This window comes from Corvus moneduloides, chromosome 5 (assembly GCF_009650955.1).
Source record: "Corvus moneduloides isolate bCorMon1 chromosome 5, bCorMon1.pri, whole genome shotgun sequence".
NCBI lineage: Eukaryota > Metazoa > Chordata > Aves > Passeriformes > Corvidae > Corvus > Corvus moneduloides.
Genome location: NC_045480.1, coordinates 26,424,530 through 26,451,453, shown reverse-complemented (window position 1 = coordinate 26,451,453; position 26,924 = coordinate 26,424,530). Strand labels below are relative to the sequence as shown.

The 26,924-nt window shown below is 38.1% G+C and overlaps 2 protein-coding genes across 3 annotated transcripts in view; both read left to right on the top strand.

Annotated features, from left to right (window-relative positions):
* TEC (tec protein tyrosine kinase) overlaps positions 1–2,664 on the top strand; it is a 46,567-nt gene extending 43,903 nt beyond the window's left edge. For both annotated transcript variants that reach the window (XM_032108957.1, XM_032108958.1), the window contains exon 18: positions 1,564–2,664. In XM_032108957.1, coding sequence (XP_031964848.1) covers positions 1,564–1,641 — 78 coding nt within the window. In that variant the 3' untranslated portion in view covers positions 1,642–2,664. The remainder of the gene's footprint in view (positions 1–1,563) is intronic.
* A 97-nt stretch (positions 2,665–2,761) lies between these two features.
* Positions 2,762–25,569, top strand: LOC116443977 (tyrosine-protein kinase TXK-like). Its single transcript, XM_032108959.1, has 15 exons — positions 2,762–4,569; positions 10,232–10,283; positions 10,502–10,604; positions 11,419–11,624; positions 12,580–12,645; positions 13,262–13,316; positions 14,127–14,206; positions 15,600–15,727; positions 16,860–16,934; positions 17,859–18,030; positions 18,739–18,955; positions 19,879–19,943; positions 21,959–22,077; positions 22,538–22,695; positions 24,013–25,569. Exons 1-15 carry the CDS (start codon positions 4,554–4,556, stop codon positions 24,079–24,081), a joined length of 1,581 nt encoding a protein of 526 aa, XP_031964850.1. The 5' UTR covers positions 2,762–4,553; the 3' UTR covers positions 24,082–25,569.
* Positions 25,570–26,924: the final 1,355 nt, after the last annotated feature.

Here is a 26,924-nt window from a genome sequence, read left to right as displayed (position 1 = left end):
GACTTCCTCACTAGAGATATTCAAGACCTATCTGGACACAATCCTGTGTCCTGTGGTCTAGGATGACCCTGCTTGACCAGGGAGGTTGGACCAGATGACCCACTGTGGTCCCTTCCAGTGTGACCTGTCCTGTGATTCTGTGATTTATTTCCAGTTAGTCTTTGCCACAGGGTGTGCTGCAGAAAAACTGCTCTTTTCCAGTAATAAAGATGACATACTGTCTTGGAGAAGATGATGCTGGAATAGAGAGCAGTTACTTATCAAATCAACTGGTGGAGATCTAAAGCTTACAAACCAGCTGGTTTAATTCAGAAAAAAATAGATTGAAAACAAAGTGCTCTGGAGAGTTGTGGAATGACAGACATATTTGTAGCTCGAAAAAGCTATTCAAAGGAGCCAGGAAACTACAGAGTATTACATTTTGTTTGTACTTGGTAACCTGCTTGAAATGGTCCTTAAAATGGAAGAATAAGTTACCAGGAAGACAATGATAATTTGTTGATGTTCTTTGAGTATTGATATGTGTTTATAGGACTTACATGAAAATCAACAAGTTGCTTAAAAATTTGTTGGTTTTAGCAGGGGTTATTAACATGAAAATCTTATCAGTCATCATGTGGGAGAGAGAGAAACTTTACAAATCACAAGCAGAGCCCAAGTAATGGCAAGATTCTGTTGATCTTTGTCATGAAATATGATTAACTGTAGGTACCTCAGTCCTTGTTTAATAAATTTATTAATGGTTTGTAGACTGAAATACTACCAAGGCTTCAAGATTCATCAGATCATGCAAATAGAAATGCAAATAAATGGAGGAAAAGTGCAAGTTACCCAGATGTTCAGGAGATGTGAAATTAACTGTGTCAGCAAGGTCAGCGAAGAGACTACCTCAGTGTGTTGCCACAATCATAGAATCATAGAACCCTTTAGCTTGAAAAAGACATTTAAGCTCATGAAGTCCAAGCATTAACCCAGCACTGGCAAGTCTGCCATTAAAACATGTCTACAAGAGCTACATCTACACATCTTTTAAATACCCCCGGGAATGATGATTCAACATTTAAGTAAACAAAACAAGCAGGGTGTTATAAGACATAAGGAACTGCATGGAAAATAGAGTAGATGAAAGATGCCTGTGCATAAATCTGTGACACAGTCTCATTTCAGAGGTCAGAAAATAAAGTTGATATAAAAGAGGCGTAAGAGAATGGCACCCAAAATTCTTAGGAGCATGAACAACTTGCATAAAGAAAGATTGGAGCAGTTCATTGGGGAAGGGTGGGAATGGGGAAGAGAAAATGTGCAAAACTATGCAAAATAATGAATTATATGAGGAGTGTAGTTCAGCAACACCTATTTACGCTTTTTCAAAGCATAAAGAAAAGGCGTTGCTTACTGAGACTGTGACACGTCCCAAAATCCAGACAAGGAAATATTTTTTCATTTCATACCTAATGAAATGATAAATTCCTTGCCAAAGAATGATGATATGACCAGTAATTTATCAAAATCAACATAACTTTATGGATTTCTGATCACAGTTATGCATGCTTTTTATTTTAGAAACCAGAGGAACGCCCGACTTTTGAAGAGTTGCTTCATGCAATCATTGACATTGCAGAGGGTGAAGATGCTTTCTGAAAAAAGACAACAGAAGCACAAGCAGCGGAAATAAGGCACTTTCCAGAGATGTGGCTTCATAGTTTCTTTTTAAGAGCTTGATCCTGTAAGCTGTTGGGTGCTGCTAAACAATGTGGGGAACCTGTAACATCTGATCCACTCCAGCACAAGGAGAGTTTTACATTCTGTTGGGATATGAGCACAATATATTCAGCAATATTAGCAATCTCTATATTTTCTCTGAAAAGTCAGCATTGCATAGCTGTAAAATTGAGCTCTTTATGGAGGGAGAAAATGTGGCCAGAGGCCAGGAACCTCATTTGCATTTTGTGGGTTGGGTTCATGTACATACAATCCACATTTTTGGGTTTCTCTCTACGTGGGCAGTAGCATTAGTAGTGATTTGCATGCATAAAAACAGAAGGTATCTATAAATGGCTTTTTACTGACACTGAAATGTTTCCAGAGATTCTCCAGAAACATTATTTTTCGTGGTTGATGGGAGTTTATCAAGGAGATGAAATGCACCTCTTTGATTTGCACATAGTAAGTTGTTACCAGCACAGCCCTCGGTTTAGCATAACACTCTGAAAGCTCTGCTTCATGAGCTGTGATATGCCTGGAGCCTTTGTAAGCTTGGCTTACCAGAGACCTCCCATGCTTAGTTTTCATGTTACTAATGAAAAATAAGTCCAAGATTCAGCACAAGTAGCTGCCAGTGAACCCTAGTACCATGTTTTGGATTAATTATAAAATAATTTATATGCTGTATGTACTGTAAATATATCAGTTCAGTGCATTTATTTATATAAAGTGGGGGGTTTTTGGCTTGAAATGTTCAAGCACAAATTTGTCCTACCTTCACTTAAACACACAATTCTATACAGGGGGTTGTAAATGAGAGGAATTCTCAAGTGTGTTTAAGAAGGGCTCGTGTTTCTGTCTGTTGTCTGTACATACAGTGATCTAACCTTTCTGTTCATAACAGAAGATATCATACTGCATGTATGTGTAAATAAACTGAATGCTAACTATTGTTTGGAACCAACTGATGTGTAGCCTATAATTTACTGTCAGTGCATCATAAGTCAAACTAATTGTTCACATGAATATGGCATTATGGTAGTGCATGTTTGTATATATATATATATATATATGCGTGTATATATATATACACACTTCAGTATGTATACATACACTCTCCCTCTCTCTTCATATATATATATATATATGTGGTAGATTGAATACATATTTAAATTAATTTGGCCATGATGAAATGTTCAGAATTACCTGAACTCTCCTTAGAAGTTACATGTGCTGTCCCCTCTTCTGGAGACTAATGTCTCCACAGCCTTGCAGAAGCCTACTTGAGTTAACCTAACTTCGTAGCAGTGCAAATGAGGAGTATTTACACTCCAGTTTTGCTGTAATCACCTTCTGAGTAGCTCTATTAAATGTTTTCATTTTCTTTTGTTACTTGTGCTATTGTGCCACATGTAATAGCAAATAGATTGCACAAAAAGTTCTTTTTTTCAAGTAGTCAGAGAGAAATATGGTGAAGTTTATTTCCAATGAAATTATTAAGAGTAACCATAGTTAGCTTAATACATTCCATCATTCTTGCATTTGAGTATTTCTGTAATCAGTTTTGGACATGCTTAGATCCCCACCCTGCTTTGCTTAAATGTTTGGCTTTATGTTCAAAAGGAGGAAGCCTCCTCTTTCTTGGAAGAAGTCCTTTCCTTTTCTAATGCTATTCTATTGAAAAGTTACAGGCAACCAAAAAAGGTTCAAATGCCTATTTCCTTTTTCTCAATGACAAAGTCTCAGAAGATTATTCCAACCATGCAAACCAACTTATCAAATTGCTGAGTCCAAAACCACTCTCCAATCAATACCAGCAGCAGGTATTGTTAAAAGGGAAAATTTAGGGGTTTCTACTCTCCCTAGTAGTAGTAGTGGAAAAAGCAATGTGGAGCATTTAAGGTAAGCCAAGCACATCTTTCCTTCCCCAGCCACTCATTTAAACCCCACTTTCTCAAAGATCTTCCAAAGCATGGTGTTGCTAACTCTTTCAACAATGCGTCATGTTGTAAATAATGTTTCCCTTAAAACCCAAATGAAGCTTAGGAAAATCAGAAGATTAATTGCTTGCAATGAACTTTAATTAAATATTCATCATTAATTTGTATAATAGAATACACCCTAACTGTGTGGACTTTTGGCAGCAGTTTTCTCAGTGGGGTGGGTGCTTTGAATCTGACCCTTTCACCTGCCTCTTCTGGGTACCTGAAGATAATTTCTGCCTACTTGGTATTGGGCTTGACTCTTACTTGGGATGTCAGGAGCTCTGAGGCACCCAGTTTCTTGATGAGTGCATTTTTTTTTCAGTTGAATGTAGGCTTAGATGGCTAATTTTAGAAAGGATCAGAACACCTCTGGAGGCAGCTGTGTTGCTGACTCTCTTGGTCTCTTGAAAAGCAGGTTGAAATGCTGTACCATCCTTTCTTCTGGATGAGCTTGCTCACCCTTAAGCAACTTCAGCCTTTCCTCCTATTTTTATTATAACTGAATTTTTTCAGATGTTGGGGTGAAAAATCCATCTGAACAAAACCAAATGTTGTGATTTACATCTGCTCTGGCTTTTTTACTTTTTTTTTTTAAAGAAATACTTAGACCTACTGATAACAGTTTAATAACTTTTTTTCTATAAAATGTTTGATTCTAGAAAGCAGATTGTTTTTTCTCCTTCTACTCTGTTTGGGGCTTTTTTTTTTTTTTTTTTAAATAAAAGGTAAGTAGGCGCGGTCAAGCGGTGTCTGTGGTTTACCATGCTTCGTATCAGAGTGAAAAGTTCAGTTTGGGCTGCTTTACTGGCACAGCTGATGAAGAGAGGTTTGCATTTTCATCTTAATATAAACGAATAAGCAGACATGATTCTTTCTACCTGTAAGTAAATTTGGCTGCATATTTTGATCTTGTAGTTTTGTTTTGTGCAACAGCAATGTACTTAACAAATGAAGCATTTAAATATAAAAATATGAACCTGCTTTCTCTTGCACTAAGGGAATCTCTGTTAAGACTGCTTGTCTTGACTTTCAAAATTATTGCACAAATATTAATCCACTGTATGATGGATTTAGCAAAGCAACTACTTTTATGTATAGATAGGGAGATAGTCCCACAAACTGTTCTTAAACTCATAAACTGCATAGACACAGATAGAAAGTTTGGTATAACTAAACCTGTCTTTCCTCCAGAGTAAACTCAACTCACAGGAAAGACAGGAAGCCTCAGCTTGCAGACACAAAAAGCTGAAAGCTCATATTTTAAAGTGCTTTTAGAAACAAACTATACTGTAGCTTTCTACCAGGTTACTGGTTTTTGTTGTACTGTTGAAAACTAACAGACCAGACCAGGAAGCAAACTGTGTGTTACAGCAAAGGTTTGATGGATGAAGCTGAGTTTGTAGTGTTGAACACAGTTAACCTTCTGCTTCATTGCAAGAGCAAAAACTTCTTGCAAAAAATGCTAGAAAAGTGCAAACCTTAGACATGGACTAGAGTGCTTTCAGTGTTAGGCGTGCTTTGAGAAAAGGTGATTCAGTAAAAGAAAAGCAAAATGGTGAAATAATAAAATTATAAAATGCAAATGATAAAAATTTATTTCTAACTTGTTGCTTTTGTCTTTGATGTTACTTTCCTAAAGCTGCTATTTGCAGTGAGTAACAACTGAAGATAGGAGGGAGATTGCGCATATGTATGTATGTGAATTGGCCACGTAAACAGACGACATTATCAACCCAAAGTGTACTCTGGGTGTTGTGGGACTCTATCAGGCCAGGATGTGTTTTCACTCTGCCTTCTCTGTTCTGATGGGACTATCTTTAAGCTGCTTAAGCAAATGGCTGTTCCTGACAGCTGACCCGTCTTTTTCTTCCTCCTCTTGCATCCCATCTGCTGTGTTGTGCACAGATAAATTTATTTTCAGGACTAAAATGTTGATTATCAAAATGTCAGCTGCACATTTTTAGGCTGTTTGTCAGATTAGCTTCAACGCCAGTTTTCTGGTGTTTTTACTTTAGCACGTGCTTCATGTGCCACGATTATTTCTTGTTTTGAAACTGAGCATCCCAATAGGTCTAATGTATGGCTCTGTGCTTCGATAGGCTGTCATGGCTCTGTGTAAATGTTGGGGTTCGTATTTGCTTACCAGGGAGATAATATGACACTGCTTTATAAACAAATGCCTTCCTCCTAAAGTAGTTGTTTCCAGAAAGAAAAATACATTAGAGGTGAAATGCACTGTATTTGTTTGTTCCTATGTTAAATAACTTTGTCTAAGGTTGCAAGCTTTCATCAAAAATTGCAGAAATAAAAAATTCTCTATACAATTAAAGAAGGAAGATTTGGCAAGTTCTAGATTCAACAGCTCAAATACTCATCTTGTTTAATTTAAACCTAGGTTTTAAACTACTGAATTTAGTTGTTCCATGATGATGTACCCCGAGGATCAAAGCAACATTTTTGGGTAGCTTGTGTTTTGATAGAACTCAAGGAAATGTGAGCTGGAAGATTTTATGGGGCTGTGGGTGCTGGGGAAATCTTCCTTGCTATGGATTTAAAAGAAGCAAGATTTGATCAGTTTTTAAAAATTTTTGGGAAGCTTTTTGGTTAGGTAGGAAATAGAGAAGTAGAATCTAAAATTAAGGGCTCCATAAGCACTTCATTTTAACAGACTTCAAAATTAATTTACTGTTAAAAATTATGGAGTATTTCTTCCTGTTAGCCTGTATTTCTTTCCTGTGTCCTGTCCAAGCAGTCTGTCAGTCATAACATGGCAAATCTTATTGGTCTCTCTGTTCTCTTCAAAACATGGAATCCAAAATGTGATTTCCTTGCTGAAGTACAACTCATCAGTGACTAATCTTTAATTTAAGAACTCTTCAATGTGGTTACTTGAGTTAGGGACCTGGGGATCAAGGCTTGCTAACATGTATGTGACTCTAACACTCCTTGACAAATCCAGTGTTTTGCTTAGGAAAAAGTCTTTGGTGAAAAGTTGAAGGAAATCAGATAGAATAGTTCCACTGATTTCAGTGATCTAGCAGAAGGGATAATCAAGAAGAAATATTTTAAATGAGTAAATTCTAAGAATGTATTTTCAATTTATTTATATTTTAAATGTTAGCTTTTTAAAAAATTAAAATACAGGAGTTTAAGGTTTATAATTCTTTCTTAGTTTTTCTGATGGCTGTTGAGAAAAGAGAAGGAAAGGAAGAGCCCAAGACATGGGAGGGTGCACATGGGGGTGAGAAGTGTCAGGCAGGAAATGCCATCTTCCGGCTACGTGACAGCGCACACTGGAGTACAGCCCTCAGTGTCAGCATCTTCCTTGGCTGCAAGCAGGAGGCCAAGAGGAGAGCAAGTTAAATCAAATCATTCACTCACTGTATCAAAGCTTTCCTCATCTGCAGTGTTGGCCAAATCTTTCTGAAAGAGCATCACAGTTTGGGCCTACTTTCTAAAGTGAGTTATGAACTTAAGAAATATGAACTTAATCGGGAGGGAAAAGTGTTGTTCAAGAAGCTTACCAATGACCCAGGGAGATGTAAAATGCATAGATAAGTACACAAGTCTTCGCTTGAGATGCTGAAATTCCAAGCCATCAGGTCAAGGCTTCCACACTTAAGTCAATTTAACTAAAGCAGAACTTAGCTCTGCAGAGCAGAAGGCCTTTCTCTATGTGCTTTGATAATGTTTCCTAGCAGACTTGACGAATTTCCAAACAGAAATGAACAGTTTGCACTGCATTAATTTACACTTGTACTAATTTCTACTGAATTCAGTCCACGAATACTCTAGGACTAATGCAGGGACAAAAGAATTTCAGAAGTGACTGAGGTTGCTGAGAAAAGATGTTTAAAGAAAAATTCATTTTCAAAGAGCTGGAAATTACCTGCTTTAGGATCATAAATATCTGCTGGATTGATAGGCTGTGATTTCACACTTAAAATACTCCAACAGAGTGAATGAGGACAGCTAAACTTTGACAGAACAGTGCAAAGTTTGTGCTGCTCCTCCAGATCCCGCAATTCAGTTCAGCATGGTCTTGTCTGATCCATGGCCTTCGTCTAATCTGAGCCCTAACTTATAGTCTTCAGAATTTGTCATATCATATTTTGTCATCGTTATTGGATTACACGCTCTACCCTTGGAAAAATTGCTCACCAAATGAAGCACATATCCCAGGAAGGAAACATCATGATTACAGCTTCAACCTATACCTTTCCTGTGGTTTTAGGGACAGGACAAGAGGCTAAATATTCAATATCATATATGCTTATGTTATTTTTTAAAATGTCACATACAGTCATTTATTGCTAATAGCTTTTAGCACAGTAAAAGGAGGGGATAAGACACAAAAATCATCAATTAACAAAGCAAGTCTGAGATTCACTGAAGGCAAAAAGGATTCCTGAGCTTACACTACAAATATATTCAAACTATTGGGCTCATAAAGAAAACAAGACAGAATTACATATCCATAACATCTGTCTGAACATCTTGCTTTCATGGTAATAGTCAAATCTTTAAAATCTTGTTAGAAAATTATTCTAGTGTTACCTAGAAAATCTGCAGTGCTGCTTCTAACTATTTCTTGTGTTTTATATGGAGAGCAAATAATCTGATGAGAAAAAATATATTTAATTAGATTAGATGGTTCAATGAGAAGAAACAGAGAAGATTGCAAACGTCATGTTCCTTTTTGCAAATAACTACATACTTTATAGACATTGAGTAAACTTCATGTCACTGGCTGAAATAAAAGAAACTCAAGTATTTTTTCACCCGTGGTGTTCACTTTTCATGAGACAGTTTTAAATGGCCGAGGGACAATTCAATGTACACTGGACAATTATGCAGCAAATAAACTTCATTGCCCATATCTTTTTAGCCTGGCTTCTTTGAAGAGAAGCTGTCTGCTGGCTTGGGTATTTTTAATTGCTGCATTTTTCACAGCTGTCACTGGAAATCTTTACCAAACAATGGATGGTGTCTTCTGATTACTGTTGGCTCATCAGTTTCCCACACGGTAGATTCTTCACAGGATTCAACAGTCTAATTTTCATCATGTAGTAAGGTTGCTTAATGTTTTGAATGCTAGGATGCATACTCTCAGCATATTTGGCTTTCAGTTGGTACTAGGCATTAGCAAAAAGTCTCACAGGACACCAGAAGGGGCATCCTATTTATTCCAGGCTGGATTGGTTCATTAGGATCAACAATGCAAAAATGCCACGAGGGAAAAACGAATAAAGTGGAAGGAATTGATGGGACTACACAAAGAAATATCATGTGAAATACAAAGCAGAAAAATTCTGAGACCTTTGGAAGTGTATTTCGAATAAAAATCTGAAGCCTCTTTGCAAACTATGGCCTCTGTGGCAGAGAAAAATAAGACACATTATAGTGGGATATAAAGTTTATTTTCTGTTAATGCAGCAGAATATGAGGAGAACCTTCTCTTTCCGTCCCTGGCTCTCATGCTTCTTAAAGAACTGTACATTGCGCCTGAGAACCTGAGCCTGTCCTGCAGGTGCTGCTGCTCTCCTATCTGCCCAGTGGTGACACATGAGAGTGAGACAGCTCAGGGAGCTGACCCAACAGAAAGGGATTACCTGCCCTTTTAGCATCCTGTCTTACTCATTTTGAGATGAGATGAGGTGCAGAGGGAAAGAGTATGGGACCATAACTGCTGCAGCTTGGCTCAAACTGCTACGGGAACACAAACTGGGGAAAGTAGGTCTCAGCCCACGTAGAAGTGGACCAGAGCAAGTGTCAACCATTTATTTACCTCATTCAAATCTTCTTAATGCCTTTCAACCTATTTAATACCATATCCTCTCTGCTGCATATACAAGATATATTGGATTGATTTCTCTCTAAATTTTTGATGTCTGTGATGATGTATCCAATGTATTTTTCTCGGGATTATCAGCCCCTTGACATGCAAGTGTAAAGCATATATTCTCTCCATGCTTTAAACCTGGGCTAGTGCATTTATTATACTAATGGTTGCAACAGAAACAGGAAAATCCATATTAATTCAAAGAAATTAATATAGTGTGGGTCCTTTAATAAACCTCAAAATAAAGAAAACTTTGTCATAAAAATGTGGTTTTGTATTTGGCTTGAATAAGCTAAAAATTATGTCAGTGCTGAAGGGGACAGTTCTCCACCTCCAGTCCCTGATGAGATTCTCATCCCCCTTGTTGCACCAGGTAGAGCTTGTGCAGGGTGGTGTAATCAGTCAAATCGGTATGAATTTGGCTGACAATGTCTTTTTTTTATTATTTATTTTTGCTAATTTAGTGAGCTGATTTAGCTCATATATATGGCCTCGTAATTGCCAAAACATTGTGAGACTGTGGTAAGAAAGCTCTGCTGTTTTTGGTGGCTGCAAGTTCAGCTGTATTGATTTGCAAGATATCTCACAGCAAGACAGAACTAATAGTGTGTCTAAGCACATCAGGTAGACCTTAATTCTGTAAGTTTTGTGAACAAACAAACAGGAACACTGCAAATACAGAAAATGTTCTTGTTCACAGATCACACCATCCAGTCTGTTTTCTGCTGCTGCTGCTGCACAGTGCAAGAAAGGTATGTGAAATGCTTCAGCTTTTCCGTAAATAAATATCTACACAAAAAGGATTTCTTAAAACCCTTCTATTTGCAGTAGAAGAGCAAATATGCTGAAGTTTAAAGGCATTGTACTCTGCATATTCCTAATGGAGGAAGGCATGTATATCCATGGATATTTTTATGTGAATGTTTATAGATATGCATTCACACAAATGCTTCGTGTTTTTCAAAATCAGAGAAATGAGAACAAATGTGAACCTGGACCCGGACACTGTCCTGGTGACCCAGTACTCTGCCTCACAACCAGACGTTTCCTATGAATCTATTTGGAAGTGCCGGGTAAGTAACATTTTGGCAAGTGAAAAGAGAGAATTGAAGTGATTTGACATACAGTGGCTCAGTACCAGAATAAGCAGGGGAGTAACTAGCTCTTGAGCTTGTAAAGTTCTTTGTTGCATAAAAATTAGAGTAAAGGTAACTGAAGAGACTTACTGATGTAAATACAGGGTCACAGTGAGGTTTCCCAAGCTTGCTGTCATGAGGAAGGTGGTTCCTTCTTCCACTTTGGTTTTGGGTCATGGAGATGGCAAGGGTGGGAATGCCCTGCTGGGCAAATGCAAGTGCACCCTGCTCAGCTGGTATGTAATGTTCACCTTAGTTTTATTAGATGTAAGTTGATTTAATCTGAGTTTTCAAAGTATAACTAAGTGCAAAGGTAGAACCTCCACTGATGCAAAAGAAAATTATTATGTTCCTGCCAGTTTGCCAAGAAAGTCTGCAGTGCAGAATTATATGTTAATTCTCCAGAAAAATGACTGAATTTCCAGACATTGTACCTCCATTGATTTCAATGCTGCTCTGCTTTTTCACCAGCGAGGAGTTGTCCCAGCATCCATAAAGTGTAGAAGTCACCCCTCCTAAGGCAGATAGCTTATTTGTTATTCACTCCACTTTCCGTTGTCATTTTTGCTTCTGCACCAAACTACTTAGTCTTGCAGTTTTACAAGTGATGAGATGATAGTGCTTTACAAGGGGCAGTAACAACCATGATGAGTTCTTCTTAGTTACTGAGACAGTATAATAGCAGGGGAATTATGCAAGCAATAGTAGAGAGAAAGGTCTGGTTATGAAAAATACTTTTATTTTTCACTAGCGCAAGAGACAGTTGCAATTTAAGAACAAGCCGTTACCTCCTCTGCCTGCCGAGGCCTTAGAAGACTACAGCAAGAATCCCAGAGTTATTGCACTCTATGACTTCTTTGCTAGAGGACCTTTGGATTTACCGCTCAAGAAGTCAGAAGAATACATTATCCTCGAACAGTATGATCCCCTCTGGTGGAAGGCAAGAGACCGACATGGGTAAGAGAGAGGGCATCTATTTCAATCTCCCTACACAGAAAGAAAAAAGCCTAAAACAACCTGTGCAATAGTGAGACTTGTGAAACAATTTAGGGACAAGCTTGAAAGTGTTCAACTATGTATGAGGCGCACAGACTGACTGGTCAGACTTTCGACAGGGTTTGGCACCGCAGAAATGGACAGGGAATCTAGAATCTGTTGGGAATTCAGAGTTAAGCCCTACACTCAGTAATTTCCTGAGCAAGGTGTTTGAGGACCATGTGAATCACTGGGCTCTGAGCCATGTGCAAATCCAGCTTTCCATATTTGAAGTGCTTTACAGTGGAGTGTATATGTGTAAACATGTCATAAAACCATAGAGATTATGAAGACATACCTGAAAAAAACCCTCTTACCCAAAATACCTGGGTATTTTAGAGAACTAGATAAACTTCAGTTAGGATCCTTTTGACACTTAGGTTTGTTTTGTGTTGTTCTCCTTTCTCCTTTGCATTCTTATGTTGGGAATGGTTGTATGTTATGTTATAACCATCTCCTTTCCATTCAGATTTCTCCTTTAAATATTTTAAATGCTTTTTCTCAACTCAGGTTTTCATCAAAAGTATACTGACAACTATTTTGTATATACAAGTAAGCACACACTTTATATTTCTTCATATAGAAGCTTTGAATAGGCTGAAAACTAAGATGGTGGCTTCTGATTCAGAAGAAAAATAATTTTTTTCTATATCTTAGCCTATACCATCTGACTTTTTCATTTGAGTAGCCATCCACAGTTGTGGGACAAAAATGTTATGCCTGGGATGAAAGGACTCAAATTTTTATTCAGTTCTAATGCTGGAATTCAGAATCTAGCAACATAGCCCCTTTGTAATTCAACAAAAGGATGATATATATCCTAATCCTACTAATATTTCACACTATACGATAATATTATCCCAATATGTTGTTTCAGGAATGAAGGTCTAATTCCTAGCAACTATGTTACCGAGAACAGGAATAGTAATTTAGAAACGTACAAGTAAGTACCTTTGAAAATGATAATTGTGCTTTCATTTCTAAAAATGGATTGCAGAGGTACATTTTAATGCTTGATCTTTTGAATTTTTATTAGACATTAACATGTTTATCAAAAGCTCACTTTTTTTTTACAAAACATTATTCTTAAAGTGAATTAACATTCATTTGCATGAATCATAGTGTCAGAGTCCAGATGTTTTCTATTTCTCTAGACTCAATGCTTAATGTTTCTGTATTCTGGTCTTTGCCTGTTGTGATCATGTAGCTAATTCCAATTACTCCAATTTAAATTGCTGGAGAGAATATTAAAATTCTGAAAAATTGTAGAGAAGGAAGGCTTGACACATCATCCAGGACTGTAAATTTCATCACAGTTTGGCGTAACTCTTTCCTGGGGTTTCTTTTATTTGAGCTATTATTTAGTCACAGTAAATTGGGGCCAGAAAGTTCTTTAAAAAAAGATCTAATAAAACAATTCCAAATTAAGACATGTTAATATACAATGATAGTTCTAAACACATTTTTGACTTGGAATAATGCAATTACTAAACTGTGAAACAAAGCAAACATTCATTTTTACTGGCTGAAATTAAGGATAGGTTATCTCCTTGTTGCAGGTGGTACTGCAGAAACATAAACAGAAGCCAAGCAGAACTTCTCTTGCGCCAGAAGGTAACTCAGGTTGCATACAGAGCTAACAGTACTGAAAAATATCTATCAGTAGAGGCATCAAGAGCATTATCACAGTCAAATCCAAATCCAAATCCAAATCCAAATGGTCTGCTGTAAGAGAGAAAGTACCTTGAAATAAAAAGGCATAGAGTGCAGACTATCCAGACTTCACAAAGCTTTAAATTGTAGCCCCAGCAAATTCTATGTAGATTTTCCATGCTAGATAAATCGAATTGCATGGCTTACTGTACTTGTCTGTTGCATTAGACATTGAAGACTGAAATCCATGTAGTAAGCTAATCAGTGAGCTTCGCAGAACCTGACAAAACTGCTACGTCTTCCTTGAATATAGAGCAGACAATCCATATTGCATTCTACCCTTGTCAGTTACTAAAGTGCCTAACTCAGTCAAACTCATTGGGTCTTTGCTCAAGGACTAACTCAGGCCTGGGACAAGAAAAACAAGGGAAGAATATCTCAGACAAAACTGTTTTAACTGTATTTTTTTCTAGTGATTTGTACAATTTGATTTTTTAATAAGTCAAAGCATTTTGACTACTTCACACTGAAGAGTACAATTCAGCTAAATCACTTATCTCTAAGAAGTTACCTGGCACTTATTATTTTCTCTGGGGTTTTTTTTGCTCTGCCATGTACCTGGATATCCATTCCTATTCTTTACTTCTTTGTCTTCCTCCCAAACAGTCATAGGTATTGTACAGAATTTGTTAATCAGCTGCAATTCCTGTCTCAAGGGAGCATTATTGAAGCTCAAAAGCATAAAATAACTCTACTTGGATTTCTTTTCAGCCCAAAGAAGGTGCCTTTGTTGTCAGAGATTCAAGCCGACAAGGTCTTCTTACGCTGTCCATGTATTCGCGGGCTAAAGGGTGAGTTCCTCTGAATGGTTAGGGTTTGAATCAAGAGGTGATGGAAAGGCTTCCTCCAAACTCCTCAGAATAATTGGGTAGGTCGGACATGCAGTGCACAAGATCAGGGAACCACTGGGATGCTGTTCATGCAGAGTTAATAATCATGTGTACAGAAAAGATGATGGTGGGCAGTGGATCACTGGCTGTGCAAATGTCCTGTCCAGACAAGATTACCTGCACTCACTGAAATTCTCAAATAATCTGCTGTGGAAACCATGCCACAGCCTTTGGCCACTGCACCAAACTGTTTCTTTTCTCCATAGGTTCTGTGCACTGTTAATTCGTCCCAGACTCTGCTGTCCTCAAACTTCTCCTGTTTGTCTCCTAAAATCACCTCACCCCTACTGTGCACTCTTACTTTTGCCAGACAACAGCCACAGGATTCACTTTTGCCCATATCAGGAGCAATCACCTACAGCACTGACTTAACCCCCTTCAAGCTGTTTTATACCCTCTTCATCAGCCCTCCTACATCCTCCTGTATCAACTGTGTCTGCTTTCCTTCTCCCCCTCTTACAGCTAGCCAGAGGTGAGAGGAGCAAAGGCATTGCTGTTACCACCACCCTCTCCCTCCCTCCATTCCCGCCCGGAAACATGGGGCCAGCCCTCCCCACCATCCCTGTGCTGGGGACAGGCTCACAATTTCTGTAGGCTCAGTAATGTTCCTGATAATGACTTGATAATGCAGACTGTATAATGTTTCTGTACTCTGATCTCTGCTTGTTGTGACCATGTGTCCACAATTTAGAGAGCTAACCTTCAGCAACCACCAGCCTGAAATGCAAACTTAACTTCTTAATTTTGAGTGTCATAGAAAGCAGGGATAGATGGGCAGCAAAATATACAGAAAACAAAAAAGACAGAAAATACAGAAAAACAAAGGTATCAAATAAAAGCTCCAATGAAGACCCTTTGAAGAAGTAGAACAGAAAATTTAATCCCATGTTATAAATGAATTTGTGTTTAAGTTTTTGGGAGAAAATATAGGTAATTAGGGACATTTTAATTTTAAGAGGTTATATTCAAATAAATGCTTAATTAGGAGGAACACTTCTTGGACACTATGGCTATTTATTATGACTGCAATGGTACAGGGGTAAAAAATACTTGGGCAACAAAAAACGTTGTGCAATTATCTCCCAAAGTTGGGAGAAATAGCCGTTCAAGGAGTCTTGTTTTTTTTTTCTCCTCAAACAGTTTCCCAGCTGCACACAGCCATTTTAAGTTGAGAACTGTATCCCAAGTTTTCAGATTTTTCTATGCTTTCAATTTCATAATTCAAAGTGAAATTTAAGCAGATTTATAGTATAAATTATTTTTACTGAAAATTACAATACTTTGTTGATTTCAGAAGTCATAATGGAGATATTCTACATTATCAAATTAAACAAAATCACTTCGGACAATATTATGTAGCAGAAAACTATCTCTTTTCATCTGTTCCTGAGCTCATCAAGTATCATCAACACAATGCTGCAGGTAATGCATGTAAGCTGATATGGTTTTACATCTTTTCCTAATACTTTTCTTATAAAAAGAGACACAAGTGTTTCTATTGCTAATGAATTTAAATATGCCTTGATTCTTTATGCCAAAGTCATAGCTGTTGTGTGCATATACCATGGGGGAAGTGAAACTACTAAACTCATCTACATGTATTAAATAATTTTAGCAAAGATAGAAGCCTGCTCTTTGTTCATATTTGACTGAATAGGGCTTGGGTGAAATTTGATCATAATTCTTTCTTTGTCTATGACAAGGACCTGTATACATGCAATTTAATAAAAGCAGGAGCTATGCTGTGCATCAGCAGGCAGCATTCTACTGATTTTGAAAAAAAACCCAACCCATACCACAAACAATCAGTGTCAGAATTAGGAGCACAAGGACTCTTTAACACCGGCTTTCAGCTTACCAGGGTTAGACACCTCTAACTGTTGGCTGATGGCAGATTTTTATAATTTTTTGCATTAAAAATATCCTTCAGCTTGGTTCTGCCCATAATTTTAATACAATCTAAAATGGTTTTACTCTGAAGGAATGAAGATGGGAAAACACACAGAGATCACTTCACTAGTTAGAGAGGAAGATATGGAAATGGACAGAGCCTTTTGCTGGAGGGAGGAGGATTGTAGGAAACACTTGTAGCAGAAACGGCCCTAAAAGTAATAGTGGGAAGAATCAATGAATGCAGGTAGTCCTTGGTGAGGGATGTAGTCACTGGTACTATTGGCCTATGAATGCAAAAGAAATGAATGACAGGCACAAAAACATTTCAAACCTGGGAAGTCGTGCTGGCAGACACTGTTTAGGTCAGTGACACAGCATTTTAGAACTCATTTAAGATCACTGTCATTGTACAAACAAGCAAGAGTATCACTGTTGGCTTTATGAAAGTATAAATACTTTTGTAGTCAGGGCCCTATTAAAGTCTTTCTCCATTTCTTCTTACTGTAGTGTTTTATCTGAGCAAACTGTAAGCAAAAGTAACTTCAAGAAATAAGAAATTTACATCAGATTCCAAGTATTTTTGTTTGAGAAGAGGTATGATATGGCATATTTTAAAATTAAGTAATTGGTCAGCAAAATATTGTTGTTTTGTCCCCTACAGGTCTTATTACACGTCTCCGACATCCAGTCAGATCAGATGGATGTACTTCACCAGAAACAGTAGAATTGAGTTATGGTAAAATTTTTATCTTCTTTTGAAGGAGATTTAGCTATCTGCCTAGGCAAGAGCTTAGATCATATTCACCCAGATAATAATTAAGTTGTATCTGTGAAATTCCTGGTGATGAGAAACACATAAACAGTGTAAGGTGTCAGTACCAAATGAGACACCTGACTCAGCTGTTTCTGTGCAGTGACTGTTGTGCTTCTGTTACAACCACCAGTGCAGTTCAGAGCTATTTGGACTTTTCTAAGTGAATCTAAGACTCAAACTGATGTTTGAAAGGCTATTTGATTTATTTAAATACTTAGGAAATTGAACTTGAAACCTGAAATTAATACTATTTATGGAGAAGATTGTCAGTTATACAGGTTTTAGAAATAAGAACGGAATCTTACATGGTATTAAAACAAACAAGAAATAAATGCCAGTTTTGTGTCTATAGATCAGGAATTTCATACCATCTGTTGGACAATAGGAACCTCCAAAACTGAGTATTTTTCATGTTCCCATGAATCTCAAGGCTTAATATTTCTGAAGGGTAGAACTATTGTAGTTACTACAACAAAGGTAGCCATTGACTATTTCTGTAGCTATACTATCCATCTGGAACTGCTTTGGAGCTAAAAACATCACATATAATAATGCCAAAAAAGTTCTCATGTGTAATCAAAGCTAAACACTTGCCTTATCTTCAAGCCTCAGACATTTCTACATTAAGCAAAATCCCTAATCACATTCTTCAAACTCTAAAATATAATTTATATTTAAACATATGTGAGCCAGTGAAAATTTTCAGATATTTAAAACATGCTATAGCTGATGCACAGGTATGATGCTTCACTGTGTGCATTAACTGCAGCTGGCAAGGTGTGTGTCCTGGAGCATGGCTCAGGAAAGTTGGCCTGACTCTTATGGCATATTGGGCTGCTTTTACAGAGGAATGGGGATTAAACCCATCTGAACTGCTGTTCCTGAAAGAACTTGGGCGTGGGCAGTTTGGAGTTGTTTATCTCGGTAAATGGAAAGAAACTATCAAGGTTGCCATCAAAACAATCAATGAAGGTGCAATGTCTGAAGATGATTTCATGGAGGAGGCCAAACTGATGATGTAAGTACAAAGGATGTTCTGTCAGTTTACCAAGAAATGAATATAACCTAATTGCATTTCAAACAAACAGACAAAGCAGTTTGATGGGAATGATGGATGTGGGGGACAGAAAGGCTGATGTAAAGGTCTGAACCAAACAGATGCAGATGCTTCCTATGCCCAGACTCTTCCTTTAGAGTGTGCCCTGCTTTGTACTGTGGAGCTCAATGGGGAGTAAATGTTCTGGAAAAATGTGAACATGCTCCTACAACTATTCTTTAATCCATAACTCAGTGTCTCTAGGAACACTGGCAGAGCTTTTATGTAACTAAAGCTTTTGAGAAACCATATTACCATATTTGCAAATTTTGCAAATTAGGGAAGTATCCACATGAGGTCTTGGCAAAGCCCAGAGAAGAACCCTTGCAGGGTCAAGGTTCCTGCCTGCAGGCCAAGCGTAACTGGACCTTTCCATTTTGCACCAACCATATCAAGCTTTGCATTCACTGCATTTATATAACTGATGAGCAATTATGAGTTCACAGAGTGAACTTTTTGGAGGAAGTTGTAGACCAGAATATGCTAGGTAGTGGGAGAGCTCTGAAGACAGCTGAATAAGATACTGTTTATCAAGTAGTGAAAGTATTTTTCAAAACCATAATGAGAATCAAAGGTCTAGTTACCTGCCAAGAACAAATATTAGCCTGTCTAAAATGTGATTTTAAACAGGAAACTCTCCCACCCAAAGCTGGTCCAGCTTTATGGAGTGTGTACACATCACAAACCTCTCTACGTTGTGACTGAATTCATGGAAAATGGTTGCCTGCTCAATTACCTTCGGCAAAGGAGGGGGAAACTTGGCAGAGGCATTCTCCTGAGCATGTGCCAGGATGTTTGTGAAGGGATGGAATATCTGGAAAGAAATAGCTTTATTCACCGTGATTTAGTAAGTACAATCGGTTTTCTGAGGCTCTTGACAAATACTTGCAGTAAAGAATGTGCTGTTGAATTTTATGGGACATTATGTGTCCTGTAAGACTTCAGCCCTACAGGATCTAGTAAGGCAAACCCAAACTTTTCAGCTGTTATTTTGCCCATGGAGAGATCAAAAAACTACTTGAGAAAAGTTTTTCTGTTGGAGGTCAGAGAGAATTAGGATATTGACATGGAACTATCTGGTATTAGGACACCTCAATAGAAAGATGATCACAATACAACCAGAATCACAGCATTACAAAAGGTCAGCAACAATGAGAATTTTAAAAAATGAAATCTTTTTCTATCTATATTTTTTTGGCTCCCTACTGCCATCCTTCAATGCTGGGATATATGAGCAGCTTTTCTGCCCATAGACAGGGAATTAGAGGAGAAGAGCTTGTTTCTTTACTCCCTGATACTTTTTCAATGCTCACATTTGGATGTAGAGAGGAAATCTTCCTTCTCTCCTACCTAGCTGCATTAAGAAGTGTAAAATCTTGAAAATTACCAGGAGGTTCTTGATTTCTGTAATGAAAACATAAAAAAACATGTTTAAACTTCACAGTAATTGTCCTAGTGTTGATATTCAGGAAAATATCTGGTTGGATCATTAGACTGCAGCCTGAAATTCTTTCACCATTCAAGAATATCTAAACATATTGCAACTCACCCTACAAGCATTTAAGTTGTTATGTGCTATGTATGTGTAACTACACAGTAGTGAAATATGTTCACTGACTCAGAGACAAAAATTCACAAATATTTTTGACCAATACACTAATCTCCTTTCAGATATAAACAGTATGAGCTGAAGCAAATATAACCAGCTGCTGTGTTTTTCTTAAAATTCTTTAACAAAGATTTCAGATATGTTTCTCTCATTTTCCCCAGGCTGCAAGAAACTGTTTAGTCAATATGGAGCATGTCGTTAAAGTATCTGACTTTGGCATGGCAAGGTACGAGGCCATCAACAAGGGTTTTGTGAGCACCTATTCTCAGAGGGCTGCAGCATAATCTTTAGTTAACCTCTCTGCTTGCTTCACTGGTTTGGGGAATCCCACTGTGGTTAATTTTTGAATTCTGATGAAAATTGTAATGTTGTTTAACCGCTGTACCATGAACGGGATGTCATGTGACATCTCTGTGACATGTGACGTGAGTGCAAGATAGGTAAACAAAGTGCTAGGTAAACTTCAGAGGTGTTTATGGGCAGAGAAGTGCCCAGAGTGCACAGAAGCTTGAAGAAAGAAGTTCCCCAACTTTCCTGAGCAGGATGGAGGACAGAAAGTCACCAGGGACAGAACTGGGAGCTGGTTCTGACCTCTCGAGGCAGCAGTAGCTGAGTAGGTGAGGCAGGATGGAGGGAGGACCGGGAGGGTGGGCAGGAAGTGTGATACATCCTGCCCTGGCAGGGAAGTGGTTTTTCTGCTTAGCAATAGAACCAGCCAAAGTGAGGAAAGAGAGCCCACTCAACTCTGACAAGCACCAGCCTGAGAAACATCGCTCTAGCCTCACGGACTTTCCTCAGAGGACACAGCTGAGCTGACCAAATGACTGAATGCTACCCAAAGGGGATGTCTCCTTCCTTCTTTCCTCTTCCAAGCTCAGCACAAAGCTCTCCACTTTTGTGTTTTACTGGCTGTTTTTTCCGTGGGATTAGCAGACTGAATCAGCTCACTTAGGAGGCAGATGAGATTGAAAGAGTCAGTGGCTCTGAGCAGAAGGTTGTGGTGACATTTACCTTGCAGCTGCAAATCGTTAGATCAGCACGGCTATGCTCCTTTGGTTTTGCCCCATATTTCTAACCTCATGCTTTCAACACCCTAGAAGTTCATAGCTAAGAACTTGTTTTTCAAAGGGCTATCCTGTACCACGGTTGTACTGCTCCCCAAAAGGGTAAGGCCAATATCAGGGCTCTGGACTTATCCAAATGAAACAGGAAACAAGTAAGACCAAGGTGGCTGTCAGCATCTAGCTTAAGAATAATGGATCTGAATGGCTCACTGTGGCCACAAAGTGGAGATTAGTTGTGTGGCTCTAGGACTCACTCTCCTGGGGAGGCTGTGGAAAAGTGATGGGAACACAACCTAATTATTCAGAGCTCACAACTACAACTACAGGTTTATTTTGTACTGCTATTTCATATGTTCCTTATTCAATAAACTCCCATGCTTCTGTGCCTGCACCAAAATGAGAAAGTGAGGCAAAGAGATTATTTATTTCAATGTGACCTCCTTTAAAAGGTGCTTAAAAAAATTAACTTTATGCTTTCCCTGAGAATAAATGTGTACGGCACGTCTGTGATCTGCTCAGGACAGTAGTACTTGGAAAATGTGCCCAGAGTCTCTAAGTATGTAGGGGTCAGCCTAGTAACCATTTAAAGTGTTGCCCTATAAATGCCTGCATTAGGCACATAATTTCATCTTATCTGGGAGGTCAGCTCCTATAAGCTTGGGCAAAAACAATTACTTTAGTGCACCTACAAGAACCGTTGCCTCAAATGTGATGAACATTTCTTTGTGTGTTGCTTTGGTAACAATGTCCCTAATACTGCATCTGTGAAGATGGGCAGCAAGAGTCATATTTTGGTAGAACAAGTGGTTGAAAAGGTGGATCCTTTTAAAAAATGACTTTTTTAGAAAAAGCAATTATTTATTGCCACTGGTTTTCCTGCCCATGGTGGTGTGTCTTATCAATGTACACCCAAGATGACAATAATAACCGTCCTGTCAGTCTTATGATAGTATCAAAATGTTTTATTCTGACATATTTCTGATGAATAGTCCAAATAATTTATTTAAACAGAAATCTCTTTAAGTAAATAGCTTCCAGTATGGGTTTTTTGTTCATTTTATACTAAAATAGTGATATAGTCTTGTTGTTTCCAAATTGACACTATTTTTATGGAATTCTAAACCATTTGTGAAAATGTCACTCATTCAAATACATGTGGTTTCCTCTTATTCTTTAGGTATGTCATTGGTGATGAATATATCAGCTCTTCCGGTGCCAAGTTTCCAGTCAAATGGTCATCTCCTGAAGTCTTTCATTTCAAAAAATATAGCAGCAAATCAGATGTCTGGTCTTTTGGTGAGTTGATTAGGTGAATGTGCAACTACGCTTCCATAAAACTACTGACGTGATTCAGGAAAATGTAACTTTTTACTTGCACTACCTATCTTAAGCTGCAGTCCTTCCCATTTTCCAAATCTTGCTTATATTGGACAAATGGGTTTTTCAGTAGGAAGGTTATGTACCTAAAAAGTAGATTTTGACTGAAATGTGCACTTTTGATAAGTCCTCATTAGCCAAATATATCTTCATCTGAGTTTCGTGGACCACCACCTTAGCCGACTCAAAAGAGAGCAGAATTACATTAGTTGAAAATGGTTTGGGTTGTATCCTTCATTCAGCTCAGGCTGCCCATATTTTCATGTATTTTTCAATACAAAAAAGAATCAGGAGTGTTTTTTATTTTCCTAATATTGTTAAAAGCTTGTGGGTTTGGTGTCTTTTGTTTTGTCCTAAACCTATTTTGGTTCACTTCTAGGTGTACTGATGTGGGAAGTTTTCACAGAAGGCAAAATGCCTTTTGAAACCAAGTCAAATGCTGAAGTTGTCCATGAGATTTCTCAGGGTAACCGACTTTATCGACCACATTTGGCATCGCATCATGTGTACAAAGTCATGTACAGCTGCTGGCATGAGGTTTGTTGCCTTTTCTGTTTCCCTGGGGTATTACTTTATTATTAATTTTTAATGTGGATATAAAAGCAATCTTAAAAGATCAAGACATTAAATCCTTATTTCACATCTATGGCATTCTCAGCATCTTCAACTATGTTTTTCACAAATCACACCTAAGTTTACAAGCTTCTGCTTCTTTTGACTGTTGCAGGTAATAAATATAAAGCACACTATCAGTACAATAGGTCTAGACCATCCCTGGGTTGGAATATGCCACTGTTGTCATGTTTCTCTACTCGGTCCAATGTAGTACGTTTTTCACACCTTTGTATCATGCATAGCTTTCTCTAGATCTGCTCTGAATGATAACTGTAACACATTCGTATACCAAGTGGATATGCCCACTAAATATAGATTTTGAACCCCGTTTTTCAAGTGTATATCAGTATCTCTGTACATCAGTACAGCTCCTAGGCTGTGCCCCTTTCACCCTCCCCAAACTGATTTAGTACTTCATGTTCTTTTGCCATTTGTCCAGCACCTATTACTTCCTAGATTGGTATCAAAACACTGATTTCATCAACTTATCCACCTTATTAATCCCTTGAGCACCCTCCTTCTCTAGTCTCTAGGAAATGAATCTTTTATTTTAGGTTAAAAGTATTTTCAGAAGAGCTTTGTGTGCAATTTTTTCATGTAAATGTGTAGGCGCACACGGTGAGTAGCCAGGGAATCTTGTTGCTCCATTGTCTCCTTTATCTCCCACCTTTTAACTCTGTATGAAATTTTTAAATTCTGAGTAAAAAAAACCCTTAAGATATGGAAATCTAGATTGCATCCAGCTTGCTTGCTTACTGCAAACATCCATTGGAGTGCTAGCCAGCAGAGAGATCATGGGGAAGAAGTTCTCTTTTCTGTCTGCCACCAGACAGGAGTTCGTTCCATACTGAGCTGCAGCACTTCAAATTATACAGCAGTGAAGATTCTTTTTCAACAATCCAGGAAGCATTCCTGAGTATCATGGTTTCCTGACAGGTAGGGCTTTCCATAGACCTACTGCAAGGAGAAATTCCATAGGAATTCTGATCCAGAATTGAAATAAATATAAAGGAATTTCAGGAATTTTTTGACAAGTGCCTGTGCTCATGCTGCTGGTGTCATGAATAGCAGATTATTTTTTTTCTCTCAAATGATAAACTTGATCTTTTCTTCTGTATTAATAAAATAAAATGTAATTTTTAAGTTGTGTCTCATATGTACTTCTATCCAATTTCTGAAGTCTGGTGCTGTAGTTGACCAATCTACTAACATAAGTTTATCCTCTGCTTTTCTTTTCAGAAACCTGAAGGACGTCCTACTTTTGCAGAGTTAATAGTGACCCTCACAGATCTAGCAGAGATGACATAATCACAGATTTTATACCAATATATTTACTGAAAGGTTAGCATTAAGCATGCCACTAATGTAGCTGGTACAGAAAACATCAACCTTTTACAGAAGTCTTTACTTAAATCACAGTACCAGCATTCTGCATACTGAAGTAGCTGTTTGGTCCTGGCCCAGTTTTTACTTATTTGAGAAAGATACTCCAGGAGACTGGTTTGGGACTCTCAAGGCTTTGTTTTCAGGATTAGGGAGGAATATCTTCTGTCTGAAAAGCAGTAACCAAGCCTACTCACCTTATAGACCTTTTTATTCATTCTTTTGTTCAGAGCTACACTAATTCATGCATCGATATTATTAAATTATTTGGTACTTACTATGACTCATGCACTGGGGAATACTGATTAGCAGCAGCAAAAATGATGGAAGAACCTCTGATAAAGCTCTGGCTAGGTCACTTTTAAAGGCAAGTCCTTGTGCACTGCAAAGCATCCAGCCCTGGAGAACCAGAGCACTGTTTCCAAGGGACAGCAAGCCAAGTGAGTGACTGCTGGAGCAGTGCCCACACATGTGCCTGTACCCACTGCTTGGACAAAGGCAGGGAAAGGGAGCAAAGGCAGCAGTCCCCACTTAGCATTTCCCAAGTCACATCTGAGTGACTGGAAAGATTGAGCACCTCTGAAGCCATTTTAAACCTGCATTTCAGGTCAAGGTGTCTTCTATTCCAATTCATTAATAACAGAAAGGGAGCAAGGATTATTTTATTCCAACTTCTCCACAATTTTCCAGTATTTTCTCCCATTCCTCTGCTCTTGCCTACTCAAATGCCCACACGTGCTTTAGTCCTCCCTTGCAAATGCCCAGAATGGTTAAAAGGCGAGTTAAAACTGGAACCTGACAGTAAAGCTCAAATGGATCTCATGATATCTTACATGGACATGTCTGCAACCCTACTTCTTATGTCATTATCCACTTTTAATTTTAAATCTTAACTATGGTCAATATAAATATATTGTAGAGAAGGAAAGGCAGATGGAATTCATAATTATTTAAAACAAAATAGTCGGACCATTACAAATAAATATGTTCTTGAAAATATGTGATTGCATTGTGAATTATAGATAAGTACATCACAATATTTAGTTTTATAGGGATTTGTAGACAAAATATGTAAAACATGCTAGCTAATGAATGACTGAGTTCAGTTTAATTTTTGTCACGAATTGAGTCACAATTTAATTTTTCATTTCCAAATTTAAAAAATAACTGTAACAATAAAATTAAATACAGAAAAACCCACAAAGTTTTGAATTTCCAAAAGATGATGGCATATCTTAGTCAAATATAGTCCTGGCAGTAATCAGTCATCTTTACTGCTGTAGTATTTTGATAGTTACCATCCCTTGGGAAAGGAAATTGTTAGTCCCATTGTTTGAACATTTGGGACTACCTTCAAACACACTTCTATGGCATTTCTGTATCAAATAAAGCTTGATATTCTTATTATTTCAAGTAATTTGCCAGAAGAATTGCCACCAACTGATGTCACTGTTTACTTTCATAATCAATTTATTTATGAGCATTCAGTCCTTTATCAGACCTATGAATGAATGCAGATCCATACAGCTGTTGTGGTTTAACCCCAGCTGGCAACAAAGTACCACGTAGCTGCTCACTCACTGACCTCTGCCCTGGTGGGGTAGAGAATCAGAAAGAAAGTAAAACTTGTGGGTTGAGATAAGAACAGGTTAATAACTGAAACAAAGTAAAATGTAACAATAGCAATAGCAATTAAAAGGAGAAAGAGAGAGGAAAACCCAAGAGAAACAAATGATGCACAGTACCACTGCTCACCACCTGCAGACTGATGCCCAGCCCATCTGCAGGCAGTAATCAGCAGTCCCCCAGCCAACTGCCCCGCAGTTTATACACTGATCACGATGTTCTATGCTATGAAATATCCCCTTGGCCAGGTCAGGTCAGCTGTCCTGGCTCCACTCCCTCTCAGCCAAAATTGAGACAATGAGACAGTACACACGTGGAGCTCACCACAGTTTATGCCCAGGCCACAGAAGTACAAAGCTTTTCACAGATGATGCACTACAAATGTGAAATTCAAACTGTCTCTGCAATAGGAAATACCTGGGGACTTTGAATAATATATAAGGCATCTTTTTTAACAGCTCTTGTAAAACTGGTTTTGCCATATTACTGCAAGTTAGTATGCAATATGCTACAGCACCATGCAGTAAAAATCAGCTCCACTAGGTTTGTGTACTCAAAGCGCCTTGCTCCTGCCTGTCTCACTGAGCTGTCCCATGGTGAATATGCACGCATCCTGGCAACATGCTGGTCTAATACCTGGAGCCAATAATGCTTGCCTACCAGGCCTCCACTTCCCAATATAATCTTTCTATAGGCTGCTTGGGGAAAGATTTGAGGAAGCTGTTATTAACATTCTGACACAGATAAATTTAACAGTTGCTATCATCAAGCTGACAGTAAATAAATGAAAAAGCACTAGAACATGATTCAGAGTCAGTGAAACTGGTGCTTAATTGGCAGCAAGAAATGGTCTACAGTACAAAGGTCAGGTATCTACAGTGTATTTATTTATCAGAACAGCTACACCCTTGAATAAAGACTGAGTAGGCCACCTTAGACCTCATGGTGACTGTGAGCTCAGTTCAAATTCTAACCATATAGGCAAAAATGGGTGAACAGTGAGTGACATCCTTGTCACTGACCATAAAGAGATGTCTGCTGGTTTTTTCAGACTTCCATGTGATAAAAATGAGATCTGGAAAAAGCAATAAAGGAGACACCTCCACACAGGGAACCTCCTGTCAAAGGCTGTAGGAGTGTTC

What these genes read in the sequence shown, in the direction of transcription:
- LOC116443977 (XM_032108959.1), top strand. An exon ending in GCTTTATTCACCGTGATTTA is followed by an intron (nt 18,956 to 19,878) that starts GTAAGTACAATC and finishes CATTTTCCCCAG; the next exon opens with GCTGCAAGAAACTGTTTAGT. An exon ending in ATCAGATGTCTGGTCTTTTG is followed by an intron (nt 22,078 to 22,537) that starts GTGAGTTGATTA and finishes GTTCACTTCTAG; the next exon opens with GTGTACTGATGTGGGAAGTT.